Consider the following 23,552-nt stretch of genomic DNA (forward strand, 5'->3'; position numbering starts at 1 on the left):
AGGTATATTCTGGTGCAGATATTCTACAGATTACTACAAATGTGCTTATTGGGTTTTCTTTCAAATGTTGCACGTTAAGTGAATACATTCACAACATAGTACCTCTGCATATAGAGTAAAATACTGAAACTCAACACTTGTTTTAGGTTACTTCAGGCCTAGTTTCTGGTTTTGTTGTTTGCTGGAAGTTTTAGCTTGTATTTGTGCTTTTGCCAAAATGTACTCTGGGTGTAAATAGTTGCTAAGCATGTCCCATGGGGAATTGCCATCTTACAGGTGCTAAAACACTGTGATTGGTTTGTTTCTTCATCAGCAACATTATCTGAATTGTTTTCTATTATTAAAGCAGTGTTGAGCTGAGATTTCAGTTCAGTAATACACTGGTAAAATACAGTATCCTCACCACTTGCACTGTTCTTGTATTGTAACACTGTTTAATGATTATGTTCTTAAGACATCCATTTACTTTCAGTTTATTTATTTATTTATTTATGTATTTATTATAAAAAATTTTGAAACACTCAATATTTGGGGAGCTCACAGATATCTTGCTGTGATGTCATTTATCCTGTTGGTCTGCTCGTAATTCTCTCAAGCTGCAATCTCTGTAGAGAATGGCAAAAACTGACAATGCAGAACATGTTGAAAATGATTAAATACTTATCATGCGCACTAGTGTGCAGCTCAGACGCGTAAATACTTCTCACCTGAGCAGATGCTTGATCTCAGTAACAATCCCTTCTGCATTTCTGTTATTATGGCCCCTCTTTATTTTAATCTGTGGTGCTTTTATATTGCCGGTGCTTAATGCTGCCAAGACAAACTTTTCAGCAAACAACAATGCCAACGTGCACATTTAAAAAAATTTTGTTTGTTTGTTTTTCACATACAGAAACACGATACTTGTGTGTAACATGACATTGCAGCAGATAGTTAAGTATACATTCCAGTCTTATTCACTGTAAAACCTGATAAGTTCATTTAACTCAAATAATTTGAGGAAACTAATTACCTCAAAAATTTTAAGTTGATAAATCAATTTCTTTAAGCCAAATACACTTAAATAGAGTTAATTATGTTCAATTTTTGTTATATTTGTGTGTTTGGCTTAAAGAAATTGATTTATCGACTTAAAATTTTTGAGGTAATTACTTTTCCTCAAATTTTTTGAGTTAAATGAACTATCCGGTTTTACAGTGTTGTAATTCGCAGAAGTTGGAGATTCTATGGTGCAGCCACACAGGAAAATGAACTCCTGTGCACAGCCCAATATAACTGTTCTTAAAGTGTTACAGATACAGCAATACTAGATATTTACATGGATTTATTTGGAGAACAGTTTCATTCAAAGCGACTTACAGTATAGTTGAAGCAGGATCTCTGGCAATCCTGGAATTTAAACTCACAATCTTCCTGTCACTAAGCACAATTTAACAACTAAGTGGCATTGCAAAGTTGTTACTTGAATCAGTTATAAAAATATGTTAGGAGCACATTACAGACGTGCATTGAAGCTAGAATGTGTTGTCCAGTATTGCTGTACTTGGTGGACGTTTGGGAACATTGTCATCAAGGTGCTAAAGCTGATCCGCCTTTGTATATTATGGTTTATGAAGATGTAATTAGATTTTTATATAAAGCCTTGCTGTATATTAACTGTAAAAGACTGTTCATTTAAAAACAATACTGAACAGAAATGTCTTGTACTCTAAAAAATACAGAAGTACAATTCTGTTATCTAAAGAAATAGATTTTTTTTTTTAAAAAAAGATATATATTTTGTTTCTTCTCTAAATGTCATTGTGAATGAACATGAACGCTAATGGAGCTATGATATAAAGCTACAGTGTAGCTTTCAGCGTGTAGGTTTGTTTTTAATTTCAGCAGACTTCAATAATCTGATGTATTGTATGCATGTTTCTCTCCATTCTCCATGTTGGAATGAGTTTCACAGATATAATTCGAGATTGAATTATTGTAATCAGCATGGCCCCACTAGTACAAGTATGTAAGAAATCCAATTAAATGCCCTTTTTTGTGTAATAGAATTAATCTGACTTTTGTGCACTTTTGAGGTCATATTGGCACACCATGTAATTGAGTAAGTTCAAGTGCAGCAAAACTAGATTAACAGAATTGCAAATTTATTTGAATTATTAATCATAATTCAGTGAGTCATTATGTAAAAGCCAGGAGTTTAATGTCTGCATTTAATGTCCAGTGTTTCCCAACTGGAGCAGAGAATAGGTTTTTGATTTTAAGAACCTGAAAAATATCCATAAAAACATTAAACGTTCTTTACTTTTCAAAATTATGCAATCTGTAAAATGTACACTTAAATGGGGCATATGTATTTTTGTTCCAGTGATTACTTTTTGCCTTTTTCTAAAGTTAGTGTGAGAGGACAAAAATCACTCCAGTAGATGCTGTTTAAACTGCGTCATGAATTCCCAGCATGCAGTTGTACATTGATATAAGCACATGGATTAGCAACTGTGAACAACTGGGATATTGTGTTAGTACTGCTCTGGCAGTGGGGAAAATATATCTGTGCAGTTATGTGTGACTTCAAATCATTGTGTCCATTCAGTTCTTTAGATTCTGGTCCTCTGCTTATACTGTAGGTCATAATACCTCTGCACCTCTGCTGAGTATGTGTACAGTCCCCTCCGAAAGTATTGCAATGGCAAGTCCAATTCGTTTATTTTTGCTATACTCTTTGGGTTTAAAATCAAATGATGAATATGAGACGATAGATCAGAATTTCAGCTCTCACTTCCTGATAGTTACTACATGCATTAAACAAATTCAAACATGCCACTTTTTGTTTGAACCCACCCATTTTTCAAGTGATCAAATATATTGGAACACATGACTGACAAGTGTTACTTGTTGCCCAGGTGTGCCCTGTTAGATTGATTGTCTAAACAGATAATAGCTCTGAAAGTCTACTCTTGATTTGAGCTCTGGGTTTTGCCTCTGAAGACTGTATTTGTTGTTAAAAAGGATAAACCATCATGAAGACCAGAGAGCTGATTATTGGAGAAAATCAAGCCATTTTTAACCTGAGAAAAGAGGGAAGATCAATCAGAAACATTGCACAAACATTGGGCATAGTCCTAATATATATATATATATATATATATATATATATATATATATATATATATATATATATATATATATATATATATATATATAATTTATTTATTTGTTTATTTTATTATTTGGAGGGAACTGTGTGTGTGTGTGTGTTGTGCATCAATCTTTGTTTTCTTGTTTTAACCATTAATGCTCAGTTTTCTGTATGACTGCACATTGTGTATGTGTAAATCCAGATTTCAACATTGAATCTGTTATTCAGTAAAAATGGTCAGGTTTGTTATGAAGAATGTTGGCTTAACCAAAGTTGTTTTGGAACTACTCTCTAAAGCATTTGTATATCGTACTTAATTATCACAGCACAGTATCTTAAATTGTTGCCCTTGTACCAGTTTCTTGGTTGTTCTGTGTTGCATAAGGGGACATCACCTTGTTGGTTGTAATTGAGTTTTTTATCAAAGCACAAGAACATAGTCTTTGGTATCCAAACAATGCAATATAATCACATTCTCTATTCTGGTTTTGACACCAGTCACGTTTCCTTCTTATTTTTCTGCATGTAGGTAGTTAATTCTGTAAAGTATGATGTACACAAAATGTATATTTCCTGTTCTCCAAAAATACTCAGTATATATTTTATCAGTGGTGGAGTAAACAGTACTTTTGATAACTTAACATATTGTACATTCAATAGCTTATATTTATGATATAATGTGAAGCAAGATAATATTTATGTAGTGTTTGTACAATTGTAAGCTGATGACATCACAATTTTGATGTTATCATTGCGCAGCATCTTACATTGTGAACATAACATGCCTGGATCGTGTAATAACTATCAGATGATCAGCTAATCGGTGATAGGGTGCAGATTTTTATTTTTTTGTTTCAAACAGAACAGTCTGTCAGTGATTTAAAATAACGATATAAAAACAATAACAGACCAAGTCGTGGTTCTCTAAGGGCTGTCATAGCTAGACTACATGTTTAAGTATATTTTTTAAAGGCATCAAAAAGTTCAGTATTCAGAAATGAGTACATTTGCTCTTGTGGAGCAACACCACCTATTAGTGACAGAACAAGGTGATTGCCCCTTGCTTTCACAGCACTTTTAATCTGCAAATGCGTTTATTTGTTTGTTTGTTGCCACGTCCTTAAAGATTTTTTAAGTATACATGCTAATGTTATAATTGTGGTTTTATGGTTTTGTGGCAGTTCAGAATAATTGCAGATCCGTTGTGAATATTTTAGAAAGATATATCTTTTGTCCATAGTTCCCAACAAGAGGAAATATTTTCGAGAGAATGTAACTTCAGAATAATGATGATTGTCTTCTCCAAGGCAGAGTTTAATCCATCTGACAGTTAAGAAAATGTTATTTTTCATCTGATATTGACTTTATATCAGTTAAAAGATTTTGTGATTAGATTACACCTCTGTTCCTCTGGTTCTAACCTTCAGACCAAATAATTATCATCAAGTAGGAGATTTTGGTTATATGTTCATTCTTTTCACTTTTGTAATATATATATATATATATATATATATATATATATATATATATATATATATATATATATATATATATATGCCGTCTTCTAATCGGGTTATATTAGACATTAGATGTTGTTTCAGTTTTAAAAATAAATTCATAAATCAGGACAACAGAAGTGTAATTTGTGTTATATAGGCTATAAATTAGATTCTGAAATTCTGTTTTTAAAACCTAATATGCAAAATACACCAATCAGCCATATAATTAAAACCACTGACAGGTGAAGTGAATAACGTTGATTATCTCGTTACAGTGGCACCTGTCAAGTGGTAGGATATATTAAGCAGCAAGTGAACAGTCAGTTCTCAAGGTTGATGTGTTGGATGGAAAGGTATCAGAACACACAGTGCATCGCAGCTTGCTGCATATGGGGCTACGTAGTTGCAGACCAGTCAGAATGCTTATGCTGACACCTCCGAAAGCACCTCCAATGGGCATGTGAGCATCAGAACTGGACCATGAAGGTGGCCTGGTCTAAAGAATAATGTTTTCTTTTACGTTATGTTTACAGTGCATCACTTACCTTGGAAAGAGATGGTACCAGGATGCACTTTTGGAAGAAAGCAAACCATTCAGAGGCAGTGTGATGCTCTGGGCAATGTTCTGCCGGGAAAACTTGGGTCCTGGCATTCATTTGGCTGTTATTTTGACATGTACCACCTACCTAAACATTGTTGCATACTAAGTACACCCCTTCATGGCAACGGTATTCCCTAATAGCAGTGGCCTCATTCAGCAGGATAATGCACCCTGCCACACTGCAAAAATTGTTCAGGAATGGCTTGAGGAATATGACAGATTTCCATGTGCTGACTTGGCCTCCAAATTCCCCAAATCTCAATCTGATCAAGCATCTGTGGGATGTGCTGGACAAACAAGTCTGATCCATGGAGGCCCCATCTGGTAACTTACAGGACTCAAAGGATCTGCTGCTAACGTCTTGGTGGCACCTTCAGAGGTCTTGTGGAACCCATGCCGCAATGGGTCCGATCCATTTTGGCAGCCCAAGGGGGACTTACACAATATTAGGCAGGTGGTTTTAATGTTATGGCTGTTCAGTGTATATTGTAAAGCAAATAATAGATTGTTAAAGACATTGTTTTTATTTTAAATAAAAGATTTTAGGGCCAGCTAAGTGTGGCTCTGATGACCAATTCTGATCCTCAGATCTTCTTTAAGGAAAAGTACGGAGAAGTGAAAATATTTTACCAGTTTGCTCCAAAATCTGAACAGAATTATGTATATGAACAGTGTTTACTCATTTATTTGTTTGTTTATTAAGGTTTATTAAGATTTTTTGGAAAAAATCTGTTCATGTCTGTGTTTCTATGTTCTCAAACTTGAACATCTTTAGAATCGTGTCTACTTAATATTTAACAATCTCCTATTTTGTTTAATATAAGTTTATATTTTATGTTATTTCTTTTTGTTGTATTGACTGTTTTTTAAATCATGGTTTGTAACTGAGGTATAAATATATAACTAATAATAATAATAATAATAATAATAATAATAATAATAATATAAAGGACTTTAGGAGGGAGTGATGTTCTGTAAAATCTGAATGTATATTTTGTATTAGCAGTCTGACAAACTTAGTTCAGATGTATGTTGGTTAATAATTAATTGTATGTTTTTGGTAGCTTTCGAGATCTGCTTAAAAAATTACAATTGAAAAATGTCTGTGTAATTTTGCATGGGTGTATATAGTGTACTTGGCACACTGAAGAAAACTAAGTTTTGAGATTCAGGGATTTTGTTGAAGTCATTAGTTTTTTTGTTTGTTTGTTTGTTTTGGGGTTTTTTTGTTATATGTATTTGTTTTGTGTGACTGTCATATTAGGATTTTATGGTCCTTTGGTACCTTTAACTGTGAGGCTCTTGTTCTGATTCCTCAAGACAAGACATATGTTGCATGAACGTAGCTGTCTATTGTTGTGAGGCGTTTCTGAAGTTCTCACCAGCAGCAACTCAAATTGCTGATTTCTATTTTGAATCTAAAGGCTGTATTATATACATAAAGAGATTCATAGTTGTCCATTTTCTGAGGATTAACATTGTATGGTATTTCTATATTTATAATACATTGTGTTTGTTTGTTTGTTTTGCAAAATTTATCAAATGCAACCTACCACTGTACTTCACTGTATATAAACCAACTACCTGATAGAGATGTTAATTTTTCTGGCAAGTTCATTATATACAGTGAGAGATTGTGACTCAGATACTTTAGTTTATGGATGAAATCAGATGTTGTATGTAGCCATCAATACACTGCGTTGTGTCCCCCTTATTCACATAATTCCAGAGCCTTTCAAATTGTCCTAAACTCTGATAAAGAGGACATTACTTCCTGCACACGGTAATAGTTACTGTACATATTTATATGACCACTTATGAAAAAAATGTTCCTTATAGCACAACTTGTTTATTACCACATTATAACCACCTTAATTCTATTATTGTCTTGTTTCCTCAGTTTAATGTCCTCTCCTGGAGAAATAATGAATGTAAGTAAAGTACAAGATCAATTCAATGGGATTTACATCTGTATTTTTTCCTGATCATTTTAAAATGTATAAAAGTGTGACAGATTCTCGTACGTGATTTTAACACTGGCTATAACAGCTGAATCTTTTTAAGTTGAAATGTTCTTTGAGTTTACAGTTTTATACATTATCTGTAGTTTTAATAATCAAAAATGTTTTAAAAAAAAACAAACTGTACAGATTCTTCTCATTTAACAAGATACAAATGTGCACACGAATGAATAATTTTGTATCTTTGTCCTTTTAATACAAGAAAATGTGACAAAAAAAAATAAACATTTCATTTTCCTACGGATGTGGGTGACATTTGTAGCAACCATCATTTTAGTTTACATTATGTATTATATTTTATTCTTAACTCTAGAATAGATTTAGTAGATTGGGAAACACTGATTAAATCAGCAGTTGTCCTTTGTGGCCGTTAGATGGTGTCATCGTGTTACTTGTGGTTTTGAAATGGATATATCTATATTTACAACAGAGTGTTTCCTTATCAGGGAGACTTTAAAGTAGAACCAAATCTCACATTTTCCCAGTATCACAGTGGATCATAGCAAAATTGGGCCATAGAATTAGCAAAACCCTGTGTTCATGACAATAAAAAGAATAGGAACTGAGCATTGATACTTAAATCTGTTTGATGTATATGGATACTATCTGTTTCACATTCCCATTCCACTGACTGGCAGCGACACATGGAGAGTAAACTCACTAGCAATAAGCTAAACTTGATTAAAACCATGTCCTGTGCAATTCCTGTTGATGATTATAGCTCCAATTGATATTCAAGCATTCATGTACTGTGTTTAAAATTCATATGAAAACCAGTGACAATATCTCTTCAAAAGTTGATTTGTCATGTATGTCACTGGTTAGACTGGTTAGAAGATATTTTTTTACTACCATTGATTTCTATTGAAAAAAGAAACTGAGGTATTAGTTCAATGAACCAAATAAGAGGTATTCATAAAACAACACAGTTTTTGTTTAAAATGTTTTTAATGCAACTTAACCCAAGTGAGGAACTTAATACTCGTCTGAGCGTCTGTTATCATATCTGGCGAAGTGAAAGCTTGCAACTGGCTGTGAATCTAGTGATACGTACACATTTTCCTGAACAACTACTAGAATTGATTATACTACTAGAAGCAATCCAGCATCTGTTAAAATAGTCAAATTCGCCCTTTCCTTAACTGTGCACCTAAACCTTTTAAACTAGCAATTCTCAAACCTCTGATTACAAAAACTTACCTTGACCCATGTTTATCTCCTAGATCCTACAAAGGTTGTAGTTCAGTAGCTAAGTTATGCATGAATAATTGAATGTGATTTTCATGAATATGCCTTTTCTAAGTCATTCACTTCCATAAATCTCTAAAGGACAAAATATTAGATATTAGTGTCTGCATTTCATGTACATGAAATATTAAACAAATAATGAATCTTACAGTGGGCATCATGGAAAACTATTGTATTATGCTATTGCCTATGGAGTTTAAATAAAGCATGAAAGACTCTCCCATGTAGACGAATACAGTTGGCTCATTCAAGACTGATGGTGAAAACAGTGTGTATAGGGAAGAGCTGGAGCAATAGTCTCAATTGACATAACATGCACCATTTACTGTTGTACAAGAAATATGTCAAGACATATGTAAGTGGTCTGCACTTATATAGCACTTTTTAACCTTAGCAGTTATTCACACACACACACACACACACTCACACACCAATGGCAGCAGAGCTACCATGCAAGGCGCTAGCCTGCCATCGGGAGAGACAGAGGATATTCATGGGAATACTGATTTAAATGGCCTTAAACTCAAAAGGTTCAAATTATGCACAACAATGGTAAACAACACTGTCTTTTCCTGCCCAGATGTACAGTCTTGAAATTGTACAAGCCTTCAGTTTGTGGCAGAGAAAGAGGAATGCAGCGGTTCCTTCTGATCCTAGTCCTTTGTGCACTCTGAATGAAAGGTGATGTAGCATGTTTAGAAAAGCTGTCCACATGTGTGCAGTTTGCATATTAAAGTGCCTTTAGAAGTGTTTGTCTGTGTGTTATCTGTCATCAGGGTTGCAATTTAGTCAACTTTAAGACTCACGGAGGGCCCAGCTGTCCAAAGTACACTTGCACGATAAAAGGAAGACAAACAAACATGTTACAGAGGGGAATGGGTTGATTTTCCACTGGTTAGATGTGTGAACCAGGTATTTAATTTTTTTTAGGTGGGGAGGATTTTCAAAGTGTTCTTGCTTAACATGTTTTTATCTGCAATCTATTCAGGTGTTGTGTTTATTTGGTGGCCAATTTATGCAAACACTTACAAAAATATGCTTTGGATCTGCCATACTCAATCACTCACTCGTTTTCAGTAGCCATTTTATCCATATCAGTGTCAGATCCTATCAGGGTAACACTGGGCGCAAAGTGAGAGAATTTACCCCAGTTAGGATGCCAGTCCACCGCAGGGAACCATGCACACACATGTTCACACGTATACACCCCCTGGAGGCAATTTTGTGTAAGCAATCTGCATACCTGCATTTTTTTGTTGGATAGTGGGAGGAAACCAGAGAACCTGCGGGAAACCTATGTGAATATGGCATGAACATGCAAAACTCCACACAGACAGTAAAGGAGCTCAGGATCAAGCCCAGGTTCATTAGCTTGTAATTAAATCTGGTATACTTCTATACTCAGTCTATACAGAATAATTAGCATAGGGAGAAGCGACGGGAGCTGATGTTCATCTTTGTGATGCCAATGAGCTTCAGTGGTGCGGAGAGGCCAAATCCAGAGGTGACAGGGACATCACAAAGCAGGTCCAACATCTCATAGCGCTCCTCCAGCTCAAACGTAGCATCATTTAGCATCTTGCGATGCTGTTTACATGCCTGCTCAATTTTGAGCTTGTTAAGATCACCGTGTAAACGCATAAGCTGGAGAGCTAGCTGCTGGTCCTGTACACGCATCTCCCTCTGCAGTAAATAATGCAAACAGACAAGCAAGTAAGAAGAACTGCAAACTAAAAACTAACATAATAAAATTCAAATTTCAAGCTGTAGCAAAATCAAAATCAGATATATTCAGATTCCATTAATAGTTCATGGCCTCTAGTGTCTCCAGAGTTGTAAATTTACAGCAGATTTGGCTTTAATTCATTTGCATATGTAAACCAACAATTTGCATTTAAACAAAATGGCATGCAAAGCTCACCAACTCTTTTCTAAGCCATTCCAGTGCCTCAGTAACACTTCCAAACCCTTTCAGTCTCTCAGGTGGATGCCTTTGGGGCTTGTTTACAGGAAAGTCCAATGATGATTTTGTCCACTTCAGAGAACTCCAGGATCGTATGTGTCCTTCTTTAACAGAAACTGATGTCTCCAGAGCTTTGGTTCTCAGGCTCTCTAGCTGAAACCTCCACTCCATATGTGAAGGCCTCTTTGTCTCAAGGTGTAGCTTCTCAGCCAAAGCCTTCAGACTGGAGAGATGGTCATCCTGAGTCACTGAAACACTACTGTCCTCATCTGGTTTGTTTCGGGTTACCATCAGGGTCTGAGGGACTGGCATTGTTTTTATGGACATTCTAGCCAATATTAATGCTTACTGAAATGTTCAAACACACTGAAAAATAAAGTGAGAAAGGTGGTAACCTGTTATTGGATTGTTTTAGTAGCAGATGAAACAATGAGTTGTCTCTTTTGTAGATTTACTTTGTTTTAGGAATAATGAAATGCAAATGCATCCATTCATGAAGTACTGACAAGCGTGTATGTCATCTGTTAGAAGAAATATACATTAATAATTCATAGTAAAAACATTAAAAACCATTAACACTAAAAATACAAACACACCAAGTAACTACAAGCTACAAAGAGCATAAATCTTCATCTATACAATATGTGGCCTTCTGGTACTAATCTTAGTCATTGTTAAATATTTTTTTAAAAAAAATCAAAGCACTGAATTAAACGTTCAAGATATTTAGACAACAAAGCTAAAGGAACATATATAAGGAATGACCTCAGATTTAAAATGAAACAATCACCTGTGGAATGGGGAAGTAATGCAATAAAATAGACCAGGCCAGTGTAAACTAGGGTTATCACATGACCCGAAGATTTTTGTATGAAAAAAAAGTCTTATGACCATCGTATCAGGCTGTGTCACAAAGCTTGAATGAATTGATTCTATTGTGGCAATCTGGCCTATGTTCAGGCTAAAGCTTAAAGGTTGCGCGTTAACTCGTCTGCCAACTGTTTGTGTTTTTCCTATCGGTGTGTTTCCACAACAAAGCTTATTCACTTTTACAAGAATTCCATATGAATTCACATGAACTGGTCAGGTCTTTGCTTTGACTCACTGATTTCAAAGTAATCTTTTACCCAGTTGCTGTCATTTAATGACGTAATAATGACGATGACTAGAACAAATTTTCAATTCACCGCCATATTAGCAGGACCGGTTTCCTAGAGTCTTTGGCTGAAGTTTACTGGTTCCTGAGGGTGAACTGTGAAGTAGGACACAGCAGCTGCCTGCTAAACTGGGAACCCCTAGAGTCCAGCCAGACTCTTCATCTCTCTAGTCTTCATTTCATCTGGGGCACTTCTGATCAGAGGGCATCTGTCAGTTCCTTAAGACAGGCTTAATCAACAGGACTGAAGGCTAAACCTACTTGTTTCAGAAAGACTCTTCAGGAGGCCCTGTGTTCAACAAAATGCTGGCCCACGCTCAAACAATGAGTAGTAGTCACATGGATCTGCCTCAGGAATGTGTGCTGGATTATGTGCTTAAATCAGTGTGATGGTACTCATCATTATGAAATGGGCCATTGTCTTTATACCAAAAATAATTTCTAGGAATCTATGCATGTAGCAAGATAACTGGTACAGAACAAGTAACTTTGGTGTAGAAACACACACGCATTATTATGATAAAGAAAGGGACACATGACTTAGAAATATTCCAGGTGTGTTCCATTATGGGGTTATTTTCTTATTCATAAAATGGCAATTATAACTACAGTAAGCATAATTTAATTGTAATATGATACTAAATATTTCAAGGTTGTATCAGTCTTTCACTTATTTCTAGGACTATGACTCATTCCGATGCTTTGGATCATTGTCTTCCTGCATAATCCAGTTGTGCTTGAGTTTCAATTTACGGACTGAAGACTAGACATTCTCCTTTAGGATTTTCTGGTAGAGAGCAGAATTCATGTTTCCCTCAATTATTGCAAGTTGCCCAGACCCTGGAGCAGCAAAGCATCCCAGAGCTTTTGAAATAGATTTGCAACCCTTCCCAGACTGATGTATTTCAATCACCTTCTTCCTCATAATTTCTGGAATTTCTTTGAACTTTAGCACAGTGTGTTACTGGGTAAGACCTTTTAACCAACTTCATGCTGTTCTATTTAAGTGTAGATTTGATTGAACAGGGTTTGCAGTAATCAGGCCTGGTTGCGTCTAGTCTAGCTGAACCCCATTATGAACGTAGTTTCATAGATTTGGGGAATTAGTAATTACAGGGGCAAATACATTTTCACACAGACACAGTTGGTATTGATCATTTTTTTTGATTCAATAAATAATTTTATCACTTAAAAACTGTATTTTGTGTTTACTCAGATTGCCCTTGTTTTAGCTTAAATTTAGTTTTACTGTCTGAAACAATTTAGTACTCCACAGCACTGTATCCACACCTTTGACTGGTAGTGTACTTACTGACTAACATTTATAACTTTGATATCTAACTTTTATAACTTAAGATCGCAAATACAGAAAAGGAAATGTAAGTTCCCAAACAAACAATATATGATAACTAACAACAGCCTTAGCATTCATATTGTTTAATTGATTGAATTTATTTACTGAAATATGAAAAGCTAATGTGTGATTAAGTAAACAGTGTCACAGTTCTTACTGTAGACTATTTGATGGTACCTCGAATAGCGAAGGCTACAGCAGGGGGAAGAGCTTTTTCTTATAGAGCCCTTATATTAGTGTTCGGGACTTAGACACAGTCTCAGTGTTTAAGTCTAGGCTTAAAACGTATTTGTTTACTCAAGCTTACCCTGATTAGACTTTCTGTTACGCTAAGCATAGTCATAATAATGTTTTCTCTCCTTCTGACGAGCCATACACGATTTTATGGAGATACTAGAGATCCTGATCCTTTCTGCTCTCCGGACCTGCCTGATCCGTTTCGGATGTCCTACCTCTGGATGGAGCTCTCATGTACTCCAATTCCAGATTGCTGGGACTACGGCTGCTTCTAAGGCCAAACAGACTTCATTTGAAACCATAATGAACTTTTTCACACTATCTGTTGTTACCCAGATGAGGACGGGTTCCCTTCTGAGTCTAGTTCCTCTCAAGGTTTCTTCCTCTTAGGGAGTTTTTCCTTGCCACCGTCACCACTGGCTTGCTCAATTGGGATAAATTTGCACTTTAATATCTGTATACTGTGTTTATATATTTCTGTAAAGCTGCTTTGAGACAATGTCTATTGTAAAAAGCGCTATACAAATAAAATTGAATTGAATTGAATAGACTGTGTCTCTCCGCAGTGGAATGGAGACCTGCAGGGTGATGATGACTTTTAAGAGATGTGCATATTTAAATTCCTTAACATAAATGTGTTGACAGCTTGGAATGAACTGGAACGTGATGATCTAAAGCAGTCAATCAAATGACTGAATACACCTAAGTTGGTCACTATGTACTAAGCTTTTGTGTGTCTATTTTAGGACATAACCTCAATGATGATTATACTAGTTATTAAAAAAAACATGTCCTCACCTTATTTGACATGATTTGGTGAGCTGAGAAGCTCTAAATGTACCTGAGCATATTTTAAAGTAGGCTATTACAGTAATGTGTATGGTACCTTATCACTGTCTGGACATTCATATTTAGTCACTTGCAAGATGGAAATATATTTGAAAGAAAAATTATGGAATATAAACTGTAACACACATTGTATGAAAATATTCAAGGGATGAACCACACACACTAGCTTGTCTTACTATCCTTGTGAGGTCTTTCCACTGACATAAATTATTAATGCAGCTGATTAATGCTATGCCTACACTTAAGCACAACCCTTACCTTGACCTCAGTAACGGGGGGGACACGGTCGAAGCAGATATTTCTATCCTTGTGGGGATATCTGGCACTCACCAATATATAAAAAAAAATCCCTACACACACACACACACCCACACAAGCGCAGAACTGTTTATTGCATGCGACACCTGGAAACATCAAATGCTTAGATCACTCCCAGCAACATTACAGAGGAATGGAATAAAAACAATGTGTGAACGAACCCTTTAGGAGGCTAGGAGGTTACATCTCAACACATGCACGCGCAAACACCCACAATAACTATAGACGCCACTGCTGTAATCTCTTCAGCACAGTCTGCATCACACCCAGTTACTGGGTGCTGGCCAGCCCTGTGCACACAATGCAGCAATAACGCAATAAACCTAACCTTACACTGCAGCCGTGTAGTGATCTGATATGCGTGCAATAAAATAACACCTACCTCATGTCTTGGTAGGCATGATCACAGGAATGTGTGCGCTTTCTCAGGCTGCGTGGCTGATCACTCCGCCAGAGTGAGAGACTCATACATACGGGTGGGGGTCTTTACACACACACACACACACACACACACACACGGAGAAGTGCTCACTAAAGGAGTGTGTGTAACCACAGTTTAGATTGTAAAATAATACACATATATAGTTTATAATACAAGCTACAGAGAACTGCTGGTTTAAATTCTTAATTCAGCAGAAATGAGGAAATGTAAACCTGTAAACCGGTTAATAGCACACACCTATAGTAATTGCCCTAATTAGGCTACCTACATGTACACATCAAGGCATCAAGACAGTACTGTCACGAGATTTATAAACTGCTATAGTTGTATTGTCTTTTAAAGTACACAGTAAATAGGACGGGAAGGTGGTGCTCCAGAGTCTGGCTATTATTATTATTATTATTATTATTATTACTATTACTATATTTTTGCCCATTTTATTGGGTTGAATCAAAACCTCAATAACTCAAAAACAAGTAGGCCTATGATGTATAATTACTACACAGGTATAAATAATATTCAGGGGCCCGTGGATTTTATTTAACGTTAAAGGCATCCCTGAACACAACAGGTCTGAGAGTTTCCCTAACAGTAAGCTCGAAAACTTACCCAAGTAAAGACCACCCAAAAGACCTCTCTTTCTTAGAGTGAAGCATATGTTATGTTGGTTTATTTCATGTGTAAAGTCTACCATTTTAATCTCACCTCATGTCTTTCATCATTTTTGGTTGTCTCTTGGACAACAACATTTGGCATTTTCATTGTGTAGCTATTTTAGAAAGGATACTATATGTCATAGGACTGACACCCATAACATTCGCTTAGAGAGGTCTTCCATAGCATTCAAATAAAACTTATGTATGGTGTGGAGTTTCATTTATTTATTTAAAAAAAAAAAAAGTTAACAAACGTATTTTCAATTCGAGATTTTGGTTTATCAAACACTCAAACACCACATTTTTCTGTATGTGGAGCACCTGCCATTGAGGGGCGGGACCACTGCATAACTGGCGCCTGCTATTGGTTCATCGAGCAGTCTGTCACGAGCGGAGCATTTAGAGGAAGTGATCAAAACCGGTAATACAACACAATAAGGCTTCGGAGTTGCTCGTTATTTTTTGTAAAGCGCTTAAGCGTTTTGGTTTGTCGATTTCTCATGGCTGAGTATATTCACAATTACTCGCTACGGAACAACAACAAATATTTATAACTTGTATCTGGGCAGTTGCTGGAAACTTGTTTGGAGCTGTTTGAGCAGCTGTGTGTGTGTGCATTGGATTCTGCCTCACGGGTATGTCGCTTAATGTAATAGAATGCAATGTACTATAATGTGAAGCTGTGTAGAAAGTGGTTAAGTGTTTGCAGCTCAGCTAGCGTCCTGTTTTACTTCTCAGCGTTAGCTAGCTGTCAAACGTTTTTCACACATGGTTAGCTAGCTGTGCTAAATTCCTCTTCATGCCACTAAGCTTAGGAATCTGTCTCTGTCTGTCTGTCTGTCTGTCTGTGTCTCTCTCTCACTGTCTGTGTCTCTCTGTCTGTATGTGTCACTCTGGCTGTCTGTATCTCTCTCTGTCTGTGTGTCTGTGTGTCTGTGTCTCTCTCTGTTGCTCGCTCTCTCTCTCTCTCTCTCTCTCTCTCTCTCTCTCTCTCTAGCATCAATTATGCATTGACATTCTTCTCAAACCCACCTTAGCTATGACTAATACTAGAATAACCAGGTGTTGCCCATTAGTTTTAACGTAACTTTGGTTGTAGTTGGTTATTGGGAAGTGGTTGGCCAAGTTTAGCATTATAGCACCAAAGGAAGAACCTGGGTCAATTTACCTGCCAGTTTTTTTGGCAATGAGCTATCTCACCTACATTTAAGCAGCTTTCATTTGCTTAAATGTGCACCTGCTCAGCAGATTTTACAGACAACCAGAACTGTCCACGTAAAACCTAGAAAAGTCTAAATGAATCCTCTTTAAAAAAAAAAAAAAGGTCTTTATAGCTGCAAAAGTGATATGCCAGTTGACCTTTATTTAAAGTAACATATAGTACAAGAGTCCCAGCAGGAGACTTTGTGTGCTCATTCCATATTGACCTTTACTCAGTTTACTAAAAGTGAAACAACTAAGTGAGTCGATGTCGATTCTTCTTTCTTGCAGTAAGGAGTTGTTCAGGCCTTGTTCCTGCTGACAGGATGCTTCTCCAGGCTCTTCTGTGTGTTCTAGCAGCATGTTATGAACCAGCAGCCACTCTGAATGCATCAAGCGATGAACAGAAAGGCGATGGAAAAGATGTAACCCCACTACTGCTTGTATCGTTTGATGGTTTCCGTGCAGACTATCTGGAAAAATACCCATTACCTAATCTGCAGAAATTCTTCTCTGATGGTGTTCTTATTGATCACCTTAGCAATGTCTTTACTACTAAAACCTTTCCCAACCATTACAGTTTTGCCACTGGATTGTATGCGGAAAGTCATGGAATTCTGGCAAGTCGCATGTATGACTCGGAGACAAAAAAGTTTTTTACTGTTCATAATTCTAACGATCCTTTCTGGTGGAACGAAGCGACACCGATTTGGGTGTCTGTGCAGAACTGGAATTATAAATCTGCAGCTGCAATGTGGCCAGGAACAGATGTGATGATCCAAAACCGTACTGCGACATATTTTTTAAAATACGACTCAAAGGTTAGATTTAATGAAAGACTGGAAAACATAACAAAATGGCTCACTGAAGACAATTTGGTCAAGTTTGCTGCTCTGTACTGGGAAGAACCTGATAATACTGGACACAAATATGGACCAGAAAACACCACAATGATGGCCAAGGTACTGAAAGAAGTAGACGACCATGTAGGTTTTCTGATGGACCATCTCAACCAGACAGGACTATGGGGGAAAATTAATGTGATTATTACTAGTGATCATGGCATGGTGCAGTGCTCCGAAGACCGACTTATTAAGCTTGATGACTGTGTCGATCGGAAAAGCTATATTTTGGTGGACACCACTCCAGTTGCTGCCATCATACCACTCAATGGTGGGTATTTACTTGTACTATTAAATATATGTGCTACTCACTGTGTAATATACACCATAGTAATTAACAATAGGGTGTTTATAATCCCATCAGAGGTGCCAACATCAATATGCTATAGGATTACAGTTTTTGTCTCCTTTCTACGGCCATACAGGAGATACCTGTAAACTACGCATTTCTGCTTTTTCAGTTAAACAGGCAGTAAGACCAAACACAAATAAAATACGGCCAGTGTAAAAGGCATTTCGCTGAAGGGGAAAGAGGCGCGGTTTTGCTTTACGTTGACTTTATCTGGGTTTTAGATTGCTGTGTTGATTAATAGATTTGTTCAATAAAAAAACAAATACCACACATTGTTAGTAATGCAGATGTAAAAAAAGCAGGGTTTTTTGGTCTTAGTTTGTGTACTTATTAAAACCCCAATTCCCGGAAAGTTGGGACAGTATGGAAAATGCTAATAAAAGCAAAGAGGAGTGATTTGTAAATGTACTTTGACTTGTATTTAAACCAAAAAACGTATAAAGACAAGGTATTTGAGGTTTTGCGTAATCAACTGAATAGTTTTTTGAAGGTAAACGTTTATTTTGAAATTGATGCATGCAACACGTTCCAAAAAAGTTGGGTTAGGGGCAATTTAGGACTAATAGTGATGTGAAACAGGTGAGGCAATCGTCTAATCATAGTATATAAGGAGCCTCCAAAAAAAGGCCTAGTACTTCAAGAGCTAGGATGGGTCGAGGATCGCCAATCTGCCAACAGATGCATCAGCGAATAATCCAACACTTTGAAAACAACATTCCCCAAAGACAAATCAGTAGGACTTTGGGCATTTCACCTTCTACAGTGCACAATGTAATTAAAAGATTCATGGAATCCGGTCAAATCTCGGTGCGTAAAGGGCAAGGCTGAAAACCAGTTCTGAATTCACCTGATCGCTGATCCCTCAGACTTCATTGTCTTAAAAATCGTCATGATTCTGTAATGGATATCCTGACATGGGCTCGGGAATACTTTGGTAAACCTTTGTAAGTCAACACCATTCGCTGCTAAATCCACAGATGCAAGTTAAGGCTTTACTATGCAGAACAGAAGCCATACGTCAACACTATCTAGAAGTGCCACCGACTTCTCTGGGCTCGGTCTCATCTGAGATGGACAGTAGCACAATGGAATCGTGTTTTGTGGTCCGACAAGTCCAATAGTTTTTGGACAAAACAGCCACCGTGTTCTCCGGGCCAAAGAGGAAAAGGACCATCCAAGCTGTTATCAGCATCAGGTCCAAAAGCCAGCGTCTGTCATGGTATGGGGGTGTGTCAGTGCTCATGGCATGGGTAACTTGCACATCTGTGAGGGAACCATTAATGCAGAAAGATATGTACACATTTTGGAGCAACATATGCTGCCATCCAGGGCAGGACAACGCCAAACCACATTCTGCCCGGATTACAAGCACATGGTTGCTTATGCAGAGAGTGCGGGTGCTAGCATGGCCTGCCTGCAGTCCTGACCTGTCTCTGAAAATGTGTGGCGCATTATGAAGTGCAAAATAATAAGTGTTATTTAAAAAAAAAGGTGATGTTACACAGTAGTAAACAGTCCACTGTCCCAACTTTTTTGAGTGTGTTGCAGTCATCAGATATGAAATGAGTGTATATTTTCAAAACTAAATTAAATTCACAAAGTAAACCATCAAATAATGTGTTAATAATGCAGTATACTACAGGGTGAATTGACTTTTCAAATGACACTCTTTGTTTGTTTTTTGTATTTTCCATACTGTCCCAAAATCGTCATGATTCTGTAATGGATATCCTGACATGGGCTCGGGAATACTTTGGTAAACCTTTGTAAGTCAACACCATTCGCTGCTAAATCCACAGATGCAAGTTAAGGCTTTACTATGCAGAACAGAAGCCATACGTCAACACTATCTAGAAGTGCCACCGACTTCTCTGGGCTCGGTCTCATCTGAGATGGACAGTAGCACAATGGAATCGTGTTTTGTGGTCCGACAAGTCCAATAGTTTTTGGACAAAACAGCCACCGTGTTCTCCGGGCCAAAGAGGAAAAGGACCATCCAAGCTGTTATCAGCATCAGGTCCAAAAGCCAGCGTCTGTCATGGTATGGGGGTGTGTCAGTGCTCATGGCATGGGTAACTTGCACATCTGTGAGGGAACCATTAATGCAGAAAGATATGTACACATTTTGGAGCAACATATGCTGCCATCCAGGGCAGGACAACGCCAAACCACATTCTGCCCGGATTACAAGCACATGGTTGCTTATGCAGAGAGTGCGGGTGCTAGCATGGCCTGCCTGCAGTCCTGACCTGTCTCTGAAAATGTGTGGCGCATTATGAAGTGCAAAATAATAAGTGTTATTTAAAAAAAAAGGTGATGTTACACAGTAGTAAACAGTCCACTGTCCCAACTTTTTTGAGTGTGTTGCAGTCATCAGATATGAAATGAGTGTATATTTTCAAAACTAAATTAAATTCACAAAGTAAACCATCAAATAATGTGTTAATAATGCAGTATACTACAGGGTGAATTGACTTTTCAAATGACACTCTGTTTGTTTTTTGTATTTTCCATACTGTCCCAACTTTTTCACAACTGGGGTTGTATATTATACAATTTTATACTTTCATTATGTGCAACTAAAATGGAGCAGACTGCAAGCCCGACATTTTGCAACAGTTGTATAATGAAAGCTTATACACTCGCCTAGTTGCAAATATTTCTAATATTTCAAACATTTTTGTACAGATTGCAGTTAAATATCAGATGTATGCCATTATGTCCATCAGTATATTCTTTTTGTGGTACAATTCTGTTGTTTTTTTTTGTTGTTGTTTTTTTTGTCTTCCAGCAGTGTTGGCACCTGGGTCCCAGTGTAATCCCAGTGTATTTCAAAAATTTTATTTAACAGATAATTTTATTTTTGGTCAAATTCATATATTTTTATTTACAGATTCTGCAGAGCTGTACAAAAACCTTAGCAACTGCAATGTGCACATGAAAGCTTACATGAAAGCTGCAATACCTGACCGGCTGCACTACAGAAACAATAAACGCATTCAGCCTATCATCCTGATTGCTGATGAAGGTTGGACAATTGTCCAGCAAGGCAACCTCCCAAGATGTAAGTGCTGTCTAATCAAGTTATCAGATGATTAGTATGCTTGCAGTGCTGTTTACATGTTCAGTGTGTTATTTTGACACTAATCCTGTACTGTTTTGTTCCACAGTGGGTGATCATGGCTATGATAATTCTCTGCCCAGCATGCACTCCTTCCTGGCAGCTCAGGGCCCTGCCTTTCGGAAAGGCTATCGGATGAACACCATCAACAACGTGGATCTCTACCCACTCATGTGCAACCTCCTGGGCATCCCTGAGGTGCCCAATAACGGCAGCTTCACCAACGTGCGCTGCGTGCTGCTCAAGGAGAAGTGCTCAGACCTGGTAGCGGTGATTGGCATCGTCATTGGCGCCCTCATAGTGCTCACCACCATCACCTTCCTCTTCAGACTGCTAAAGAACAGAGAGCGTTCCTCGTCACAGCCGTTTGCCCGCTTAGAGCTGGAGGACGACGACGACGAGCCTTTGCTTGAATGAGTGTGGAAACTTTAGGATTGGTTTAAGTACATGTTTGCCCAAAAAGAAAATAAACAAAAGGGCACAAATGGGTACCAAAAAAAAAATTTTGTTTGTGTGCCTGTTTTCACCTATTGCTATCCAAAGAATTGTGCTGCTTTTTATTTAAGCAGTAGTTTAAATAAGCAACGCAGTTTTCCATAAGGTTTCAAGTTCTTACCTGTTTCTTTCTGGTCTAGGAATGTAATGAGGGAACAAATTATATTAAGATGTCAGAGATGAAGACGCTGTGTAGTGAGATTAATATGTAGGGGTTTTTTTCTTCAGTATAAAGCATTTGCAAATGAATGTCAGGTCATGTATAATATACAGCGGCATAACATTGAATACTTCTATTATTTTTAAAGCAGATATTGTTGGGTACATACCACAAAAAACGATAGTAAACTATAAGTTAGACAGCCATAGGCGTTATCAGGTACGCTCAAGTGCAATGTTCATTCACCTTAATGACTTGCTGGAAATGCACTGAGAATATTCATATTTTGCATTGCTCCAGTGGTTTGATGTACTTTCTGATCTCCAGCATAGTACCAGGAACTGAAGCAATCAAGTTACCGAGTTAAGTACACTGTATATTTATTTCCTTGTGTTGTATGCTTTACGAGCATATCAATGTTTATTCCTTCTGCTTCCTCAGTGAATATTGAGCTTTATATTTAGATAGTGTTAAAAGAAATTATATTTTTCTATTCTGGTAGTGTATACGTGTAGGCTATTCAGTGATTTGAAAAATATTATGCTTTTAATGATCATTTAAATTAAGAAATGTTGTGTTTTTTTTTTGTTTTGTTTTTTTTTTTTTTTTAAATAAATAATGACTTTTTTGCACTCAGATGTTTGTGTTAATGGTGAGTTGGGTTTAAGGGCTTCTTGAAGTCTTCCTCTAAAGGTAAAGGTACTGTGTAACTATGCAAGGGAACGATTGTTGGTTACTGATATGTTGTAGGAGTTTTTGTGAAGCCATCTGTGTGTTTAAGCCATGATTTTGATAGATTTTCTGTCTTGTGTAAAAATTTAGTGGTGTTATTTTAAGTCGGCTTAAATGGTTGCTACATGTACTAAAGTAATACTATATATTTCCAGCTTTCTAATCTGGTTACATCTGAACCACTAGAGGTCGCTCTCTCGAATATGTGTGTCTTATAATGAGGCTCACAATGATGGAAATCTCTCAAGGTTTCATGGCATCATCTTTTGTCTAAAAAAAAAACGAAAGAGTGAAAGAAAATGGGTGACTGTTACATTTCAAGTTCATTTCAGTTAGCCGTGATCGTAAATTGATTTGCATGTGTATGCGGATGAAATTACAGCTCTGACGAGCTCTAAGTTGACTGTCTTTCTCATAATAAAGTCTCCTTCAGTAAATTATTGTGCCACTGGTATTTATTAAACAAAATGATTAATCATGTAATAACTAGATTCTTGTTTATGTAGTAATAACTGTTGTGTTTTAGGAGGAATTTTGAAATCATAAGACCTAAGACCTAAGCCCTAGGTGGGAGCTCGTTGTGTGTGGAGTGAGTTAGGAGTTGAGCAAGCCTCTATATTTAGAGAGTGGAATGTCCTGCTCCCTTCTCCTCTCCAGGCTATAGCCCACCTCTGACTCACTTTATATAGCATATGCTGCACTTTCCTACAGGTGATCATTTTCACAATGATATTAATCAGTATGTACAACGTGTTAATTGTTATTTTATTTTATTTTTTAAGGTTTCTTTCATGCTGTATATTCAGGAGATGCTCACTTTTTAATCTCGTAATTTGAAGCATAGATATACTGTTGGTAGAGGATAGATTACTAGATTATTCAAGCAGTCTATCAAATGAGTTTTCACTGTATCTAGTTATATTGCAATATTATATTGGTTCTAACATCATAACTGATGTCAATTTTAATCACCATCATTTATCAGTTACTGATGTATCACATCTTTTAGTGCTTTAGCATTACTCATCCTCCTGGATCTTGAACACTCCATCTGGATTTTCACACCATCTGAAGTAGGACATCTCTTTCCTGTGCTCCCAGGGTGACTCA

At 36.9% G+C, this 23,552-nt stretch overlaps 2 protein-coding genes across 2 annotated transcripts; one reads left to right on the forward strand and one right to left on the reverse strand.

Annotated features, from left to right (window-relative positions):
* Positions 1 to 9,790: 9,790 nt before the first annotated feature.
* On the reverse strand, positions 9,791 to 10,845 carry fam167aa (family with sequence similarity 167 member Aa). Its single transcript, XM_053633811.1, has 2 exons — positions 10,427 to 10,845; positions 9,791 to 10,188 (listed from the first exon to the last, which is right to left on the reverse strand). Exons 1-2 carry the CDS (start codon positions 10,793 to 10,795, stop codon positions 9,925 to 9,927), a joined length of 633 nt encoding a protein of 210 aa, XP_053489786.1. The 5' UTR covers positions 10,796 to 10,845; the 3' UTR covers positions 9,791 to 9,924.
* A 5,029-nt stretch (positions 10,846 to 15,874) lies between these two features.
* On the forward strand, positions 15,875 to 21,483 carry enpp4 (ectonucleotide pyrophosphatase/phosphodiesterase 4). The gene is made up of 4 exons (XM_053633317.1): positions 15,875 to 16,115; positions 16,972 to 17,853; positions 20,828 to 20,998; positions 21,105 to 21,483. Exons 2-4 carry the CDS (start codon positions 17,007 to 17,009, stop codon positions 21,470 to 21,472), a joined length of 1,386 nt encoding a protein of 461 aa, XP_053489292.1. The 5' UTR covers positions 15,875 to 16,115; positions 16,972 to 17,006; the 3' UTR covers positions 21,473 to 21,483.
* The last annotated feature ends 2,069 nt before the right edge of the window (positions 21,484 to 23,552 follow it).

The sequence above is a fragment of the Ictalurus furcatus genome, chromosome 9 (genome assembly GCF_023375685.1).
Source record: "Ictalurus furcatus strain D&B chromosome 9, Billie_1.0, whole genome shotgun sequence".
NCBI classification, from domain to species: domain Eukaryota; kingdom Metazoa; phylum Chordata; class Actinopteri; order Siluriformes; family Ictaluridae; genus Ictalurus; species Ictalurus furcatus.